The 20,452-nt window shown below is 47.2% G+C and overlaps 1 protein-coding gene across 2 annotated transcripts in view; it reads left to right on the top strand.

Annotated features, from left to right (window-relative positions):
- Window positions 1-268: 268 nt before the first annotated feature.
- LOC106853865 (rho GTPase-activating protein 7-like) overlaps window positions 269-20,452 on the top strand; it is a 48,235-nt gene continuing 28,051 nt past the window's right edge. For both annotated transcript variants that reach the window (XM_088173833.1, XM_088173834.1), the window contains exon 1: window positions 269-356. In XM_088173833.1, the coding sequence (XP_088029959.1) occupies window positions 350-356 (7 nt within the window). In that variant the 5' untranslated portion in view covers window positions 269-349. The remainder of the gene's footprint in view (window positions 357-20,452) is intronic.

Here is a 20,452-nt window from a genome sequence, read left to right as displayed (position 1 = left end):
CATCCACACCTTTGGCAGTGCCAAACACGGTCCCTGTGGCAGGCTCAGCTGCAGATGCTGATGAGGGATGGCAGTGGGAGAGGCTGTGCTGAATTCCGAGGGGCAGAGAAAGGAAGCGGCGTGTCAGAGCCCCGCCGGGATGTGCAGAGCGGCTGGAAGGAGCTGTGACCGGGCTGCTCTTTCCCAGGGAGGATTCTCCACCCCGTCCTGGGTGGGATCTCAGCTGTCCTGCTTAAAGCCGAGCAGATGGGCTTGGAGTTCAGTTGCCCCAGGCAGGACTTGGCTCGCTTGCAGGGGCACAGGAGTAACTTCTGCACAGGACAGTGACCCGCCGCAATTGCCTCTCCCCATGGAAGGTAGGAAGAGGTTTGTTTTCTTTCCTTGGTTGCTCTATTTCTTTAAGGTTTTTAAACTAGCAATCAAACTATAATGCAATTAGCCAGAAAACAAGGCATGAACTCGGGAGTGGTGTGGGTCTGGCTGTTCCCTCCTGGGATGTGCTGCTTCTATTTGGGCTCACTTAACAGAAAACAGAAAGTTTTCCCGTGATGTATTTTGTTTAGAATTTAGAAGAAAAAATTTAGTTCCTAGTAGTTTTGAGGAGTTTTGAGATCTAGCACTTCAGCATCTGCAAGTCCCACAGTGGTACAGCACAGCTGTCCCTGGAGAGAGGCAGCGTGGCAGAAAGTCCCTGCCTGGCAGAGGTTTGTCGTCTCTAGGGGAGCAGCCACCCATCCTGCTGCCACCCGGCTGGCTCCAGCCCTGCTGCTCCCCAGGGAGCACCAGGAGCCTCAGTGCTCCCACGGGAGTCTCATCCCTGCGGTGTGAGCACAGCCAGGGCAGGGAATGGCTTTCCCACAGTGGGGTGGCAGAGCTGGGATAACAGCAGCAGCAGGGACACTCTCTGTGGGGACAGCATGTCAGGCCTCCAGCATCAGAGGAAGTCACCCTGAGCAACAATGCATTTTTCCTGAAAAGCAATAGCAAAAGGGATGTGTTTTCTGGGAGAAGGCGAGAGGGGACCTTTGGGGCGGGTGCCTGAGCCTGCAGCAGTGTGTGGTGTCACCCAGCAGGAGCAGGGGCTGGAGAAGGACAGTGCTGCTGCTCCAGGCCTCCATGCTCAGCTGTGCTCCCACGTCCCTCCCGTGTCCCCCAGGGTGGTTTTTGTCTCAGCTGCCTCAACCCCTCTGTCCCTCTCTTGCCTCACTCCTGTTATGCCCAGGTCCCTTTTCCAGGGACAGCAGGAACTGGTTTCTCATGCTGGGGCAGTCCTGGCATTTCTCTGGCTATCAACTGGGCCAGCTCCAGCTCCTGCCTTTGCCAAAGGCTTGCTTTGTAATGCCAAAAAAATCCTACAGCAACTCCGACAGCTCTGTAGGAGGGTATTAAGCGTCTGCATGTCAGAAGGTGGCCTTTATTTTATTGCTTCATGTAAAACACTTTGTATTCTCTGGGCAGGAGAGGCAAGGGTTGCAAGGAATGTTTTCAGAAAGGGAATTAGTGTCATGTCCCTTCCCAGCAATGCTCCCCTGTCAGACAGACCCTGGGGCCGCGGCTGCCCAGCCCCACCAGCAGCTCTGCTCTCACATGGATCTTGGAGGATTGTTTGCCAGGACCACAACTGGAAATAGTACTTCATTTCTTGTCCTTTGCCTCTCTATAAAATAAATCAAGCTGAGTTTTCAATCCTCTGTTTGCTGATGCTCTCTAGCCAAGTTTCAAGTCAATTTATTTCTCGTTGCTCTGCGTCACCCTGGCAATGTGCCAAGCACGAGAACTGGGGAGAAACACAATTAGTGTGCTGCATTTCAGGCCAGGGCTGAGCATCCATCTGTTGGTACACACAGGTCTCCCAGGCAGTAGTAGAGGTGTACTTTTTAAGGTAGAGAATTACTTGTGTTTTGGAAATGAAGAAATTGTTGACATAAGCTAAGAGTCATAAGACAGGAATGGGTTGTGTTGGTATTCACCATAAGAGCACTATGCCCAGGAGTGCTGATGCAAGGACCACTGTGGGAAGTGACCAGAGGTCAGGAAGGGCCGAGGCACAGGGAGAACCCTCCTTCAGCCATGGCTGCTGTGCCACGGGGGCGCTGGGCAGGGAGGAGCCACCATCACCTGCTCACTCATTCCTTGGTGACAGCTGCTGGCAGAGCCAGGAGGAACACCAGGCATGGTGGGCAGCAGGGCCCAGCAGTAGCCAGGGGGCTGTGCAGTGGTGAGGAAGCTGCTGGGAGTGGTTTTGTGTGGATTGCAGTTCTTTTTGGTATAAATTTGCTGTTCCAGCTTCTGAAGTTCACCATCTCCAGGGTTCACACTTCCAGGGTTAACGTTATCTGACACCTGCCAAAAATCTGGCTCTCAAAAAAATCTGACACCTGCCAAAAACTGGTCCAGCAATCCTTGTGCAGCAGGGGGCTGAGCACACACACTGCCTGCTGTTCCCATCCCTCCTCCACCTCATCCTGCTTCCCTCAGTGCTCCTGGGAAAAGGCAGGACCTGGAGCTGTTGGAAGGAATGCTTGTGTGGGAAGGGAACTTGGCTTCTCTGGTGAATAAATCATATAGAATCCGTTTTGTGTGTTAAACAAAGCTTTATGAAAGGCAGATCCAAAGGAGAGGCCCTGCTGATGGCTCGGGAGGTTTTACTGTGGTGCCTGACATCCTCTGGCACTGGAGCCTGGCACCACCTGTAGATCTCAGCCTGCCCAGAGACCTGAAGCACCTGGAGCAGGATTGTACTGCCCAGCCTGGTTTCAGCTCCCCAGGGCTCTGACACTGCAGACTTTGCTGCTGTTTCCATCGTCCTGCAGGAGCAGGGGGTTTGTGGGGGGCAGGTCTGTGGTGGGTGCACAGAGGGTGCTTGTGTGGAGAGGCTGGTGCTCATGTGCTGCACAGCAGCTTCCCACTTTCCTGCCCAGTTCTGGACTCTCACACAGGAATGAGGATCTTCTTGAAATGTGACCTTTTTTCTCAGTTTTACTCCCCATATTTGGTATCTGTTTGTCCCTTCTTTCACAAAGCAGCCCAGTAATCAGATGACATCCCTGACTCATGCTGCCCAGACGTGCATGATGGGGCCTTTCTACTTGTTGGAAAAAGCCTATTGATTTAATTTCTGTATCATTATTCAGCTAATATGGAATATGTCACTGATGGTGGTGCATGAAATCGAGTGGAGTCTGCAAAAAGGGGTGAAATATTAAATGAACCTTGCCAAAGGATGGGGAGGAGGCGGAGGTGAATGTGGAGGAAGGGCACTCTGCTGCTCTGATCTCTGATCTGTGTGCCCCTGGCTTCTGGGAAATGTGGGCAAGGCAACCTGAGCTGGTCAAACACCAGCACTGGTCACTGCTGGGGGACACTGGTTGAAAGCCATGTCACATGGCCCAAGCTGCCCCCAGATATGGTCCCTGTCACCTGCACACCTGGTGCCTGAGCAATGAGCTGTCATACATACCCTCGTACCTGCTCACACATGCATGCACACTCACTGTCACACATAAATACAGGTTTGGGTGTACCGAGACACCTCAAGAGTGTGTAACAAAGCAAACCTGTCTGGGCTGGCTGGCTGGGAGCTGTGGAAAATAAAGGCTTGTCAGACACAGCTTTCCCTGGGTTCTGGGGTAACTTGCCACTAGATGTCACAGTGTGCTTGGGTTTGCGGGGACCAGGAGCGCCACTTGTGCTGGGGACCCACCCTGGGCAGGGCAAAACTGCTCCCTAAACTCCCTTTGCTGGACCAAAGCTCACAAATAGCATCTTTTTGTCTATTCTTGTCTTCTAGAGCGTTTTGGAAACATTTCTAGCTTTCATGTGCCACTCAGCACAGTCTGAGAGACCAACAGGTGACTGGAGAGATTCATGGTGCCAGCCCAGGGGGTGATCCTGGTGGGACCCCTGTCCTGGCAGGTATCCAGTGTCCCTGCTCCGCTGCAGCAAATGTCAAACTGATTAACACCAGGTGATGCAGCAGGAGCTCACTGTGTCCCAAAGCTCTTGCTCTAAGGGGGGAAAGGTTTTGCCACTCCACCAGCACAAGGCTAAGGAGGCCAGCACTCGTGCAGCTGCCTGGGGCTGACCTCTGCCTAAACCATCCCAATGGATATTTATAGGCACACAGGAAACTATGCTGGACACTGCACTTCCTCTCCCATCCAAGCTGAATCTTTAATCAGCTCGGTAGCACAGGGAGCATTAATTGTGTGTGTTTTTCCACTGAGCATTTTGCTGAGCAGGGGGAGAATATGTACGTGGTGAGCTTTGGGCAGGCTGGTGATGGGATAGGCAAGTCATCTTCTGAAATTGTTACAACTCTGTAAAATTCTTGGTACATTATTAAAAGACTGGGAGTGTATAAGAGTGTGAAGCATTTGCTGAGTAACTAAAGCAATGACAGCATTTAAAGCCTCCTGTTTGAAGTGGTTTATGTACAGACCCAAACTGGTGAGGCCACCCCACCCACTGCACCCAGGCAGCTCCTGGGTGAAATGTAGCTGTTGAATAATTATGGCATCACCCCGTGGCTTTCATTTGCCACCAAAATCAAGCATAACTTTCCCAATCTAAGACTAAACGAATGACACATCCAGGGATGTACAGTGGGATGTTTTCCTTGTGTTCTCTCTGATCTTGAGATCAGGCTCTGCCCAGCCTGAGCAGGGATGTTGTGCTCTGGAGGCTGCTCTGCCCCTGCTGCTCCTTGTGTATGGGGATGTTGGGTGGGCACAGATGTGCAGTGAGCGAGGGGAGCAGGGCTGTGCTCTGTGTGTGCAGAGGGGAGCCACTGCCTGCACCCCTGCACCTGGAGAAATGCAAATAGCAGCCAGTGACCTGGCTGTCAGACCCTGTGCTGCCCAGGCATCCAGCAGTGTGCTCTGCTGCCACGGACAAGATGGATGGGCTACCCCTGCAAGCCACTCACTGCTATTAATTTTCACCACATGAATCTTCCTGACCAATAACACATTACTGCTTTCCTTTGTCAGGGATTGCCTTTCCTCCCCTTCCTTGGCACTAGTCCAAAATATCTACAAATCTTACCTAGCCACAGTTAGTGACTGTGCCTTAATATCAGGAGTCTCCCAAAATACTCCATGTGCTGCTCTTTCCTTAGAGAATGAGAGCTGAGCACGCTGTCATTCCCATCCCCCTGCAGCAGCCAACACAGCAGAAGGTGTTTGAGCAGAGCCCAGAGAAGAAGGATTTGCTGTGCTGGGGGGCTGGAGCCCAGCTCCAGCTCTGGGGAAGTGGTGTAGCCTCACAGCATTCCATAAAAACATGGTCACAACCGGTCTCCTGCTCCAAGCAGCCAGCGCCAGGTGAGGCCACCTGCCCAAGCCCCCAAGACCCCCCAGAGTGCTCCTTTCTGTGGCATAGGAGGGTGGCATTACAGATTCACTGCTGCAGGATAGAACTGGGACTTGGAACAGCAACTCTTTTAGAAAAACCCCCAATGTTAGAAAAATTAACATAAATCTAATTTTCTGCAGTTATCACCAATCTCGGATTAATTCTGCAGCATGACCAAACTGCTGCAAGGCCCCACACTAGTATGTTAAATATGTCTCACTGCATGTATTGAATGTGATTTCCAGACACTGAAGGCTTCTGGAGGAGAGTGCAGATAAGGGCGTGCTGGGAGGCAGCTGCCCAAGAACTCTGCAGCAGCAATCTGTGGGCACAGACACATGCAGGGCCCCAAGTTTCCTTTCACTTGTTGATTTTTCTCACTCTTTTTCTGTCCTGTCACCCTCAGATGTGTTGGCTTTTGATTTGCACCAGCTCTGGAGTCTGGCCATTAAAGGTGTGCAAGGAGAGCCCAGGGCTGTTAGCCCAGCTCTGGGGAAGTGGGGCTCTGTAGCAGTGGAGTTCCCTCACTGTCCCACAGCCAGAGGGCTTCACGGACACTTTGGCACCGCTTCTTTCCTTCCCTGGGGCTATGTGGATACTCTTGGAAATGAAGTACATTAGCTTTTCCACCTTCTGAAAGCAGGACCCACTTTTTCCCATTTATCCCACTCCCCTATTGGTTGGGAATGCAGCAGAGACTCCTGCTGTGTTCCCCATGGCAGAGTGCAGTGCCCCAGTGCCAGGGAACTCTGCACTGCCAGCAGTAAGGAAAACACCTCATTGCTTCTGGGCTCTTCTTCAGAGCTGCCCAACTCAACGTCAGTCGTGCAGGGAGTTTGTCTAAACCCCCCGTGTGTGGTGGCTGTTGAGGGCAGTTCAGCTCTCCTAAGGAGAGGAGCCTGGCAGTGGGCAGTGCCCTCAGACCCCCATCCCAGCACCCCAAAAGCGTCCATGGGTCCTGCAGTGGGGCTGGGCTGGATGCACCTTCTGTACCCAGCATCCCAGTGGCAAGGGAGTGCAAGCACAGACCCAAATCCTGGGATGTGGAACTTAACCAGCTCAGAGAAAGAGAAATTCCACCCTGGGGTCTTTGCTGGAAGCAGCTGGAGGCAGGGATTGGGATGGCTCTGCCCCAGGGGCAGCACTTTCCCGGGTGAGGTGCAGTGATGATGGATGCCCCACACCCTGCAGGTCTCCAAGTGGGAAAACCCCTCAAAAAACAAAGCCATTTTGTTCCTAAGGCCAGTGCACAGGAGAGGAGCTGCCCAGTATCTGCCTGAAGCATCTGGCCCAACATCAAACCATTTGAATGAATTTTTCCCTTTTTGGAGGATGACCAGCTGACCAGAACCTGGGATCCATCGGCACAGTCAGGCAAGGCAGTGAGCTGGACTGGGGAGGTCAGCAGGGTGTGAATAGGAGGGACTTTGCCTGGGATCTCAAGACTGCTGAGCCTTTCAGGGCAGCCCATGAGTGCACACAAGCAGAGCCCACGTGCACCCCAAGATATGGGATCCACCCTCAGCAGCAGCTGGCACAGGAGTGATCTGCTGCTGCCAGGAGCAGGGAGCACACGATGTTCAGGGAGGAGAGGTCAGGTCTCTTCCTGTTTAGATGTTTTCAAAAAATGCTTAAGCATTTTAATGGAAAATGACTGAGGGAACCGTCCAAATTAGGAAACAGGAAATACTGCACTAGCATAAATATAATTTTGACAGCTGAAATGAGAGGCAAGTGGTTGTCAGGTAGGGCTGGTAAAGATGCTGCTGGGCCAGCAGCTGGTGGGGAAGCTCAGCAGCCAAGGGGCAGGTTCTCACTGGGACACACCTACCCAGCAGTGCCATGCCAGGTGCCAGAGCCAAGTCACTGGGTGTCTCTCACCTCGGGGTCTCCAACACTGTGCCAACAGTCAGCAAGATGTCTCCTTCAAGTGGATGGCTCCTCATGTTTCCAGCAGTGGATACACTGGAAACTAAGGCACTAAAATCAGAATTTTTATGGAGTATAAATAGCAGCAGCCTTCCTTGTGCCAGGTTTCCTGTGTGTGATATTAGCTGCTCAAATCTAATGTCAGCCCTGCTCTTGACTCTCTCTCCCCTTCAGCAAATCACTGAAGCTCCCCAAGCCCCTTTCTAGCCATATGTTAAGTTGATGTAATGCTGCTTCTAAGTCTCTGCAATTACTCAATTACTCCTGCATCTGATTGCAAGTAATATGCCCTCAGGGCTTTGCTTCAGTTTTGCCCATTGATTTGCTGTGTGACCTTGAGCACCACATTAAATATACTTTCAATATTCAAAGGAATTTTGTTCATTTATGCCCATGATCACATTATCCAAACTCCTCCTCTGCTCCCAACTTTCCAAGCAGTGTCTGCTTGTTATTTATTGCAAAATTTAAGGAGAGAAGTTAACCTAAAATATAAAAGAGATCTGGGGGCCTATGTTCCATTCAAATTCACCTCAAGCAAGTTTCAATGGAGCTTGAAGAGCCTAAGAAACGTAGATACTTCTGAAAATGTCACCCTAGCTGTATCTGCAGGCTCTGACATTCCACAGACACCTGAATTACTCAGGCGAGTTCCCCTTGCTGATCCAACCTGATGGCTGCAGAGCTGGCAGAGCTTTAAATATGCACATATTTAATGTCTGCTGTGCTGGAGGGGGAGGACGCCTCAAAGTGAAAACTGCTGTGCATTCAAATGTGTTCTTCAAAGCTGAGACAGGTCTGCTCAACCTCGAGCTGAGAAGGAACAGCTACCCCTGGCTGCTGGGGTCCTGCTTTCCTCCTTCTTCTGTGCATGGGAGGGGTGGGCTGGGGATCACGGAGTGGGGTCTGCTGGAAAAATGAGCAGCCAAAGGAGAAGTGTGGGAGGGCTTGTCCTGTCACTGGGGTTGACCCCTGACTCTGATGGTACAAGGTTTTGGAATTTTCTCTTGTGTATGTTGGTATGAGGAACAACCATGGTTTTCCCTTTACCTTTGCTGGAAGATGGCTGTGAAATAGCACGGACAAGAAGCAAAGCTGCTTTCTGAATATTTTAAGGATTTTTGCCTCAGTTTTCTGTTAATGTTGATTAAGAGTAAATGAGACTTGGAAAAACAGCCAGTATGGATTTACCCTGGGACCATTCTGGGAATAAGCACACAAAAATAACCCTTTCCTAAAAATGCTCTTACAGCCCCACCCTTCAGGAATGATGTTCCCTGCAATGATCCCAGCCTGGACAGCACTGGCAGACCAGGACTGAACTTCAGCTCTGGTTCACAGTCAGCAGTTCCTTTTTACAGTGCAAACAGCTCCCTGGAGCCACAGGTGGTTTGTTGAGGAGCCACACTGAGGTACCAGAGCAGGTGAGGGCTGCGGAGTGTGGCTGCCTGTCACCCCAGCCCAGTGAAAGCAGGGGACAGGACACTGCAGTGACAGCAGCAGCAGGATTTGCTCCCCACCTGCTGTTCCCCTCTGCACCTGCAGTGCAAAGAAGTTAAAGTGCAACACGAGTTGCAGGTAATGTCAGCACACCTGTACACAGGAGTTCTGCTGTGCAAGTCAGTTCTTGGAATCTGTAAAGTGCTTCGTGCTCCTTGCCTTGTGAAACAACACTGAAATAGTGTGATGTGTAATTTCTACAAATGCTCCAGCTTCTACACACAAGCTTCCAACCACTGAAACAGTCACCCAACATCAGTGAAGACAAGGGCAGTGATAGACTCGAATGCTTTAAACAAGTAAAGCTACAGACCTCAGCTGTGCTCTGGTTATTTTCTTTGAATTCGCTTCCTTTCCACTGCTTTTTTTATACTGAGACATAAATAATCTTAAATTCCAGATCACCCATGGGTCCAAAATTTAGCTGTAACAGGGACTTCTGCCAACTTTTACAAAAGGATTTTGCTAACATGAAAGAAAATAACTCATGCATAATAAACACTCCTCCTGACCCACGTTATCCTTTTGCATTTAAGGTCAACCATCTCTGAAAGGAGGAGAAAAAAAAAAGATAAAGGAGATGCAGAGAGTCAGCTGCAACAACAAACTAAACCCTTGCATGAAGGTCCTCCTATCAGGGCTGTTCACAGCTGCCACTACATTTTTTCCTTGGCCTGAATAATGTAAATACTGGGCTGGGGGGTGCTTTCCTTTACACTGGTGTAAATCTGGGCTGGAGCTCCAAGCCTGACCTGGCCATGCACACATTTTATCCCTGGCAGCCCTGCCCTCGGGTAAGGGGACCTGCTTCCTCAGAGCAGCTCGCCATCCTTTGATGCTCGCTGCTGTGTTGAAAAAAGAGCTAAATTCCTCTTGTTTCTTGAAATAAACTTGCAAACCCCTTGACCTTCCTGAGCTGGAAGAATATGTTTACAGATTGTTTAATTCCATTTTTCTTCCTGAGTGTGTGAGAGGGAGCAGTGTGGTTGAGGAAGGGGAGCTGTGCTGTGTGACCAGCCTCTCCTGATATCACACACAAGACACCGATGAATCCCATCCACTTTGAAGGGTACAGCCATTCCCATTACTTTTTGGAGGAAGAAGGAAAGGAATTATTTACTGGAATCCCCTGTAATTTTGCTTTATATAAAGTTCATGAGGCAGCAGTATAATCTTTTGTGTTTTATTATCTATTCTCACGACATCTTCCAGGACACAGGTGCTTGTGAACCTGTAGAAAAATATCAGGAGGTAATTCTGTAGCAGCAGCTCTTTCCTAGTGTTACACCATCTAAACACACCTCCTTTACACTTTGATTGCTGCCTGAAGTCAGGGAAGCCAGGAGAAACAAAGTTTATCAGAGGGCAAGAGTCAAAGCACAAGGAGAGGACATTACTGACATACCTAAATTAAAGTGTAGAGTTTTATTTAAAGACTGTAGAAGCTGGAAAAAAGCTCTTTAAGACAGAAACCATCTTTTCTCCGAGGCCTGGGAGGCACTGGGAGGCCTCATGGGTGTCATCACCAGGTACTTGTAATAATGTCACTATTTCCAGAAGTCTTGGCATGAGCAGCACGGCAGGAGAGGAATTGTGAAGGGTAGCTGACTGAGGATAATGGATAGTAGGATGAAATTGAGAGGAAAAACTTAATTGGAATTAACTAGCTGAGAAAAGCCTCTTGATCTGTCAGACAGTGAAATTGCCTCCCAGGAGCAATGGTATAGTCTCAACCACGTGGGCATTTAAAGCTAGTCTAATGTCTATGATTCCCTGAGTTAACAGGAGTATCTCAATAATTGGAACTGACACAAAGATTTATCTTCTTTGATTGACTAGCTTTCATAGAGGCTCATCTCTTTGTGGTGCTGCACAGAGCTTTCAGGGCAGCTGTTTGCACTTAAACTGCCAGGAGCTGACAGTGTGTATCCATTTCAGCTCTTCAAATGTATTCTTTGAAAAAACACTTAAATCGCTGGAATAGACAGTACTAATCAGTCTGCAGGAAAATGGAGCATCCTTACCTGGGGCTCAGTGCTATCAATCTCCCTGTGCCAGTGCTCGGCCATCCTGCAGCAGCAGAGACATTTAGGTGCATTACTGCCAAACGCCCAATCAGCCTGAAAAATTGGGCTGATTTGGCCAAGGCAATAAAAGGGAAAGGTGTTTTGCCAAATGTATAAAAACAAATGGTTGGTATTTCAGCGGTTACAGAAGAGTAGGATTAATCACACTAAGATGATGGAAATCATCTCCCACGCTCATTTTTCCTGATTTCAGAAGAGCCAGTGTGTGGCTGGCCTGAAGGGTGAGCTCCTGTGAGGGTTTTTGTATTTGGATTAGCCCATTCATTCACCTGCTGTATGACCTTGTGCCAATCTCCTCTCTTGCTTTGCCTTCTGTAGGTTTACAGAAAAGGACACATCCAACCTCTGGCCTTGGCTGGAGGCTGGGTTCCACTTTGTATGTAGTGGCAGAGTGTTGGGAAGGGTGTTTGGAATCCTTTCACTTCTTTGCCTCTGACAGACACAGGGATGGTGTCTTCTCTGCAAAAGAGATTTACATCTTACTGAGAGAGCCCTGTAGTATACAAAATACCAGGTCAAGATGTTTTACAGAAAGTGAGAATTTGCTTTTCTGCAGGGCATAACTTGCAGGTGTTTACATGTGCTGGCATCCTAATATTGACAGGAAAATGTGCTTTTTCCTTCTAAAGCCTTTTGCACGGGGAATGCATACTTGACTTGTCACCTTCTCCCATTCAGCAGAACTCTTCTGAGGAACACCTTCTCCTGTATTTTGGTCCTTTCTGGAGTGTGCAGGTAGAACCTGGGGCACCAAAATGCCTCTTTTGCTATGGAGAAGTACAGCATGTTGGAAACCAGAATTTATGGAAATATTAGCTTCCAAGCTCATTAGTGTGTGGATGTACAAACTAGGGAAAACCACATCAGGCTGGACACAAGAGAGGAATAAGCTGTTGCTGCCAGAGATGAAATCCACTTGGCCTGTTTGCTGGTGGCAGCACCAGAACCAGCTTCAGGTCACAGCTTGTGGCTGCCCCTTGATGGCTGTGAGGCTGTAGAGGTGACTCACAGCTGACTCCAGCTCAGAGCCACAGCCTGGCCCAGCACACCAGCCTGCAGGCATGCATTTCTGGGGAGAGTTACACAACCTCAGTCTGAGGCAGAGAAGCCTGAGCAGCGCTGCTGGCTCTTCTGCAGGTTTCCTTTCAGCCCAAAGACAACTTCACTCTCCCTCCAGTGTCTGTTCCACCTGGAAAAATGGAGTTCTGTGCCCTGAGATTTCTGTAATGCTTCACACTGACTGTAGTCCTGCTCTGCCATTAAACCTTCCAGGTCACTAAACCTTTCAGGTTCTCAGTGCTCAGCTGGCTTCTCCACTAGCCACAGCCACCACTGCCTAAACAACCTAGTTGGGGCAATTAATGTAAAGTAAATATGCTCATGTTTTCCCTGGAATGCTGTCAGATATATGAGGATAATATTCTGATTTACTTTCTAAGGGAACTGATTATAAGGGGGTTTTCAACCCAGTGGAACATTGTTTTTCAAACTACTCTTTCTTCTGCTATGAAAAGTTTAGATGAAATATATCTATACAAAGCTAGAGAGGAAAAAACCTGAAAATTTTAAGTGAAAATTATGGAGGCAGTTGATGGGAAATGGTTATTTAAAGATTGCAGAGAAAAAGGGAGAAAAAGAGAAGAGTAAAAGTACACTTAGAGAAGTGGGCTTTGGGTAACACATGCAAAAGCTAAAACTGATTGGTACCACTTATTACACTCTTCTATTAAGTTTCTTCATTCACTCTGTTGTTTTTAGAGTCTCCTCAGGAGATCATTTGTCCTGCTGAGCTGGACTGTGTTTGCATGTGGGCTCTGGGGTTATCAAATAAAATCCTTTTCTCAGAGAGCAAAGCCCTTCCAGCCCAGAAGGGCCCCACTGAAGCAGCTGGGGCTGGGCAGTCTGTGACACAGAGCCCTTGAGCTGACCCACATGGACCAAATCCAGCCCTGGCGGCCACCAAAGTGTCCTGGGGAAGGCCCTGCTGTTCAAACATGCCATGGTGGGAGCAGTGAGCATCCTTTCTCTTTGCTGACCTCTTTGCTTCTGCCCCACCATTCCCAGGCTGGCTTCCCACACCTGTTCTCCTTCAAAAAGTCCTTGAAGAGTGCTGGCCTGAAACTGTCAGCTCGTCTTACAAGCCACAGATCCTGCTGCTTCTCATGTTGTGCAAGAGTGCAAACAAATATTAGTTGTAAAATGATTCAGTCTTTATGAAACCCAGCTAGACAGTTTGGCTTTTAATAGCATCAGCTCCGAATTACACGTCTGGACTAGACACAGTGCAGAGATTAATTTCCTTTAATTTGTTCCAGAGTAACTCACTATTTAATTTAACTGAGCAGTTCCTTGTTCTCTTATTCTGGAATGATGGATTGTGAAATGCACTCCTTTAAATTAATCCAGACACTTGATTTTTGTCAGCAGAGTAATCTTTCTCAGCGGTATGCTAAGTATGCTTTTAAAAGGTATGGTGAATATGAATGATATGCACTTGGTTGATGATTTAAGTGTTTACACTTTCCAAACCTTGCAGAAAAAACAAATACGGCTTAGCGGCATTTTGTTTTATAACCTTTCAGAAGTGATCATTCAAATAACATCAAAAGGACTTAAATGGATTTCTAAATTTGATGGTACATGTGAAGGCAACTCCCTTCTCATCAGAGAACCGTGATTTTGAAATGGGGCTGAGCAAAGCTTAGACTATTTCTGATTGCAGGGCTTCCATAGATCATCCAGAAAGATTTCTATTGGAGCCATTAATGGTAAAATATTTCATGTGGGTGCTGTCACTGCTTACGCTGGCTTGATGTTGCAACAGAGCAGTGTCCTTTCCTTTTTTTTTTCTTTCCCTTTTGCTGTTTTTACTTCTTAAAGATGAAGTGAGGCATTTGTGGAGAGGAGCAGAGAGGCCGTGTATGATTATTTGTTTTTCTATACTGCCTTCCCTTAGAAGAACTGCAAAAAGTTATAGTGAAGTTGAGTAAGTGATATTGATGTAAACCAACCCATCAGGTCCTATCAGCCCAGGCACTCCCTCACTCTCTATTATCAGAGGTAAGGGCTATCTGAATGCCACAGTAGAAACTGCACAGCATTCCTGTGTCCAGCTGGAACCTGACAACAATAGTTATTCTTAAATGTGGGGAGACAAGGCAAAGCCTCCTGTCACAGAAATATGTGGCAGTGCTTTGTAGGCAAAGGTGAATGTCCCTAAACTTAGCAACACAGGAACTGCAGCACACACCTACCCATTCAATCTCAGAGAGTTTACACCTACAGAAAAGGGCACCTCTGGAAGCTGGGTTCCTACTTTGTATGTACCAGCAGTGTGTTGGGAAGGGTGTTTGGAATCCTTCTACTTCTCTGCCACTGACAGACAGAGGGATGGTGTCTTCTTGGCAAAAATCATTTAGATCTTACTAAGATGGCCTTATAATATGCAAAATATTAGGTCAAGATGTTTTACAGAAAGTGAGAAATTGCTTTTCTGCAGGGCACAACTTACAGGTGTTTATGTGTGCTGGCATCCTAATATTGACAGGAAAATGTGCTTCTTTTTTTGGTCCTTCTAAAGCCTTTTACACAGGGAATGCATACTTGACATGTCACCTTGCCCATGTAGCTAATATGTACCTTGTTCCTTCCAAACCTAACTCTGCTCCAGCCTATGACATTCTTCCCTAGTAACGCGGATATTTGGCAAGCAAAGGAAACACACGTGTGTTTCTTACCAGTCTGACTTAGCCACCTTTAGCCACCACTAATTAAAAAAGAGGTGAAGATTTGCAATGTGCTTCATATTCCTTGCCAGCCCTCTCTCAAGACAATGCTCTGGTGACCTGTCAGCTCCATGTCCTCTAATAGCCTACACACCAAGCCATCCAAGGAAAAACTGTTTGGCTCATTAAAGGAGCTGTGTTACACCTGGACACACCTAAGAATGGATGCAGGCTCCCATCACAGGTAGGCTGGCACCAAGCTTTGCTCCAGTCTTAGTCAAGGACTGAGTGCTGCTGAAATCTGAAGTGAGCTAAAGCATATCAATGTCTTTTGATGTGAAGTGCTTTTATGAACAGGTTTTATCGGTTTGGGTGCTTCAGTGTCAGTATTTCTATTTTGAACATCTTAGCAGCAATCGTCTTCAAATTCTGAATGTGTGAAATACTCTTCTGTTGAGTTTTGAAAGTCTGTTATACCAAAGTGATAAAATAACCAATGCAAAGGCTTTTAGGTCTTAAAACCAAGCTTTACTGGCCTTGCTCCTTTTTCAAAGCAGAAACTGAGTATTAAATTGGTTTGCAGTATTGCCTGGATAGTGAATCCTTTACACCCATCACCTGATTAGTGGAAATCCTGTGGAGATGTTATGGGAGATACATAGGCCACATGTATTTGCATTAAATTTTCATTAAATTAGAACTGAAGTCCAACTAGCTTTTGTCTTCACGCTGCTGTAGGACAGGAGCACTGGCTGAGTTAGTCTCCACACTTGGGCTCACAGCCTTTCTCAGAACCAGCAAAGGTTTGTTAGCCAGAATGGGTGCTGTCAGCCCCTGCAAGAGAGGATCTGCAGCGGCTGAGAGACGCCACAGAGATGGAAGGACCAAAAATTGAATATTGATGTCTTCAGCAGAGACTTTGGGCTCTTTGTTATCCCCTAAAATGAAATCACAGCTAAGCCATAACCAGGCTGGGTGTCTCAGACAGTCACACTGTGCACGCCCAGCCTGTCTCATGCGAGCCCTCTTGCCGGGGTGCTGAAAGCTCCGCGCCGCTTGCCAGGGGCCGTGCATGAGCTGGTGTGAGCTGCAGGCCACTCAGCAACTCGGCACTGCTGCAGGGCTGTGCTCAATGTGGGCCAGCCAGCTCGGGTACTCTTGACATTCCTGGATGTCTTCTAAACATGTAATGCTGATAGAAATGTTGTTTAAATATTTGTGAGTTATTTAAAAATAGTGCGTCAAATAAGCAGCCTGGTGACGCCCGACAGATCTCTGGCTCGGACAAGTGCTTCGATGGAGAAAGAGGAGGTCAGCACGAGTTATGTACACAACTCAGGCTCTGACGAGAGACACGCTGCATCCATAAAGCACAGGGCCTGGAAAGCCCCTGTGCATGGGGGGTCCTGAGCAGGGAGCACAGTGGTGCTCAGTGCCTGCAGTCCCTCTCCATGCTCTGGCCCCAGCAGGTCCGTGGCTGGGGCAGGAGGTGCTGCCCCACTTCGGGTTTAACCATGCCCTGCTTCCCAGCGCCTGGGAGAGTTGGGTGTGGAAGCAGAAATGCTTTCTGGGACCTGGAGGACAGGAAAACTGTGCCAGCATGTCCATCCCGTTCTGAGCTGGTAAGGCTCTCTTGATGTGGGACACATATTGAGAAAGTAAGAAAATTACAGCCTGTAAAATATTCCAGGCTGGAGCTTTTCAGCTCTGTTCCCAGCCCATAAGCTGGTCCAGCTCAAGGCTAGGGAGAATTTCTCCCAGGGTGATAATTTGGTCAAAATAAAAAGGAATTAATAACAAAGATAGAACACCTGTTGTGGTGTTTGACCAGGCCCTGGGAAAGGGGTGTCTTCTCTCTGAACCAATCACCTTTTCTCTACTCTTGGAATTGTGAGTCATGCTATAAAACCAAGTGAATTTCTGAATAAACTTGTCTCTTTCTTCCTGTCATGAAAGACGACCATGTAGCTGTGCATCTTATTTCCGCCACACTTAAAGGGTTAAAACCCCTTTCCACGGCTACATCTTGATAGTTCCCTTGCTTGGTGCCCATCTGTATATTTAGAGAACAAAATTTTAGGAAGGGGGAATGAATTTTCCATCCAACTGTGATTGATCTCTTTCAGTAGTTTCTTGTCAGTATTATCACACAGAGCATTTTAGGTCATTACAGGTAGGTGCTAGACAGAGGGGAAATCAATTCCTGTAATAGGCAAGAAAGCTGGACATTATCTATTTATTATGTTAAATATTTATTTCCAGAGCTCTAATATACTCCTAAAATATTTTAAAAGCTGGTTTTATATGTCAACTTTATTCTCATCTTTCAGTAAACAATTATCATGCAGAGAATAAAACAAGCTCCCAGGCATTGCTGAGATACATTGTAGTCTATTAAGGAGGCTAAGCCTACTATAGCATATGAATCTGCTTTTATGTTGCCTTTAAATTCATTTGACATCAATTCCAGGCCTATTGTAAAAATGAGACACATGATTAAAGCAACACTGTCATCTTTCCAAGGAATTTCCACTTTTTAGAGCTGCTGCAAAGGAAAGTATTTTTAAAGCTCTCTGATTATTGACCTGTTTCTTGGCTCTTGTCACAGTCCATGGAATGGCTGCGAGGGGAGCTCCTCTGTAGTTCCCTGACTAGACAGCACATCTCGTGCATTCCAAACATGGATTTGAAGGTTGCTACTGCAATTTTACACTTTGCCTTACAGATACTGATCTGCAGTTTCCTTTTTCTCCCCCATCCTCATTGGTTGCTTTATTCTTGTTCCCTTTGACATCTCATTTAAAGTACCAGAGTGAAAAGCCAAAATGAATCTCAGTTTCTCTGAGGCCCGGATATGAGCTGTGCTGCTTTTCAGATGAAAATGCTACATATATTTATGGAACCCATTGAGGCTATTTATCAAAATCTTTTGACTGTTATTTCTCCCAAACAACAATTGCATTTTCAGAAGTTTACCATTGGTCTAACATTAGTGATTCAAATGAAAATCTTAAGCATCTGTCATAGAAATGAGCACATATAGAAAAACCACAGAACCAGAACAGTGGTGTTTTCTGGGAGGGTCTCAAAGATTTCAAGGAATTATTTACTGATGATAAATCTGAGCCAGGAAAAGAGCAAATGGCATCAAATATATGATAAAATCAGCGCATAATCTATAACGATTGATTTGGCTTCAAATTGACCACCATTACTTTTTCCTTCTCTGTTATTGTCACATTCCTGGAAACAGATTAGTTAATACTTGACAAATATCTTTGAAAACAGCATCAGGTTATGGGGGGATGCAAACTGGACAAGGTCACTGTGCCATTAGTTGCTCATAGCAAACAACAAAACTGTAGGTGAGACCGACTGGTCCCCAGTTATTCACCTGGACAACATTATGGCTTTACAAATGCTTGAAAATAATGAAGCAAGGACATGACCATGGCCAAACTGCGGAGAATTCAAGCCATTATTTGCTAAATCTTTTTAATCATTATTCTATCAACACTTAATTACCTTTCAGGTTTTACTATTGTAATATTGAATTTCACCAATAAATTGCCAAAATTTTTGAAGTTTATACATTCTTATATTTGTGAGTCATCATACCTTTCTCTCTTGTAATAAAGCCCTCCATGTTCCTTTGCATCCCATTGCTCACTCCGATGGCAATATCACACCACTGGTTGTAGCAATGGGGAGCAAAGCAACACGGACCCCTTTGTGCACCCAAAGGACATCACTTTATTACAGAAACCGCCCCCTTTTTATAACTTTAATCTCCACTGGACATAACCACAATTTAGCAGAAGAAGGGCACCCATTGGCTGCTCAGCTGCTGTGGTGCTGCTGTCCATGCTTCCTTCCACCCAATCAGCTTCCGCTCATTCTCTGTCCATGTGTCCTTCCAGCCAATCAGCTTCTGCTTATACTCTGTCTACATATTCCTCCAGCCAATCAGCTTCCACTCATACACTGTCCATGTGTCCTTCCACCTAATCAGCTTCCGTTTATACTGTCTACACATTCCTTCAGCCAATCAGCTTCCGCTCATACTCTGTCCATGTGCCCTCCAGCCAATCAGCTTCCGCTCATACGCTGCCCACACGTTCCTCCAGCCAATCACCATCTCCCTCCCAGCTGTCACTCACTGACGCTCTCCTCTCTCCCCCTCAGCCGAGTTCCAGCCGTCCGGCCTGCGGCTCTGCCTTTCCCACGGGCCCTTCTGGTGGGCACGGGCCTGAACAGCTTCAACAAATACAGCCCCGTGTTCCACAACTGGTAATAACTCAGGACCCCCAGTTCCCAAGCTCTGAATTCAGATGTCTTTACTTCTCTGGTGTCTATTTCGCTCAAAAGCAAGGAGTTGTTGAAAACACTCACAAACAAACCTGTTCTCAGGGGAATTCCAGGTCTGGCTGCAGGCAGATAAACTCAGGATAGTCTTTGCTCTAGTATGGCATTTGCCTGTTGCTGTTTCCTGAGCTGTTAACACATATTGTTAGAAACAGAAACTGTCTTTACATGCGCAAAAATCGGCTAAAATTAGGAGGTACTGGTTTTGGCTGATTGGCAAAAAATTGACCTGTGCAGCTGCTTTGATTTGTTTCTGGAATGAACATTAACTGTGCTTTTGAAGAATCCTCTGTCCAACTACTTTGTTCAACAGTGGAGATATAATGAAGACAGGAGGAAAGGAAAGCACCAGGTAGTGTTCTGCTTTTCTGGTCAGGCAAGAAACGGCTGTTTTTCAGGAACCATGACTGAAAGAGGGTGCAGAGTTTGGATACAGATCCCATTTCACTCAGTCTTGGTTCACAGCAGTGTCACAGCAATGCCTGATCTCCCGAGGGAAGGGCTGAGCTGTCTGCCAGTCTCTGTGTCACATCACCTCCTTAGCCAGGGATGGTGGCACACTGCAGTCTCTTGAGGAATTTTCCTCTGTGACACTGTTTCCCTACAAACCAAACTCCAACCCTGGTGAAATGGTGGGGCTGCATCAGGGGAGGGTTCCTGTTTGTGCCAAGGCACTTGGCTCACACTGCACTGGCTGGAGAAAGGAACAGCTCTGCGTGGGTTTGTGAACAACTTCACACCTGCTCACGTGTCAGAGGGACACAGCAGCACAGAAGTGATTCCCGTTGGTTATTTTATGCAAAGAGTTTTATTTCTCAAGCGTCAAAGTGCTGTTTTTAGAATGGATCACCCATTCATGCCATTGGTAAGACACAGTGGGCAGTCTGGGTTTATTTATTTCAACAGCTGAGAATGTCCTGGTAAGTTTGTTCTCTTTATGTGCTGCTGAACTGACAGTCACTCTGAGCAGGAGTGAGCTCCCCCAGGTGTGCCGAGCCTGCAGAACCCCTTTGGAAGACAAAGGACATCACTGACTGTAAATTGTGTCTCAGTGTTGAGACAGAGGTGAGTTGCTCCTGCCCCTCACTTCTCCCTCCTTGTAAAATATCCGTGCTGAACAGCAGCAATGAGGGCTGTGTGGAACTCCCATCCAGGTCACCACAAGCAGGCAGTGGGCAGAGGGCTATGAAACAAGGCTTTGTGAATCTAAGCTGGATAAAATCTGTGGCTTCTTATGTGGGAGCAGTTGAAAGAAGATACTTTTCCATATAGTTCCACACATATTACATAGAAGAACTTCATATATTTTGTGATGTTCTGTCTGCTCCCATGTGCTTGTCTGGCTCTCCCACATCATGTAATATCTTTAGCAATGACCATCACTGTCCAAGGCAGGACACTGTGTTCACTAATGCCTGGGACACATGCTGGTTATGTAGGAACTTACTCTTTTGGATTTGTTCCCCACATGAAAACCCTCAAGAGTTTCCT

Source organism: Sturnus vulgaris, chromosome 15 (assembly GCF_052056855.1).
Source record: "Sturnus vulgaris isolate bStuVul1 chromosome 15, bStuVul1.hap1, whole genome shotgun sequence".
Lineage (NCBI taxonomy): Eukaryota > Metazoa > Chordata > Aves > Passeriformes > Sturnidae > Sturnus > Sturnus vulgaris.
The sequence above is the reverse complement of the archived record's forward strand: the minus strand, read 5'-3'. Positions and strand labels throughout refer to the sequence as shown.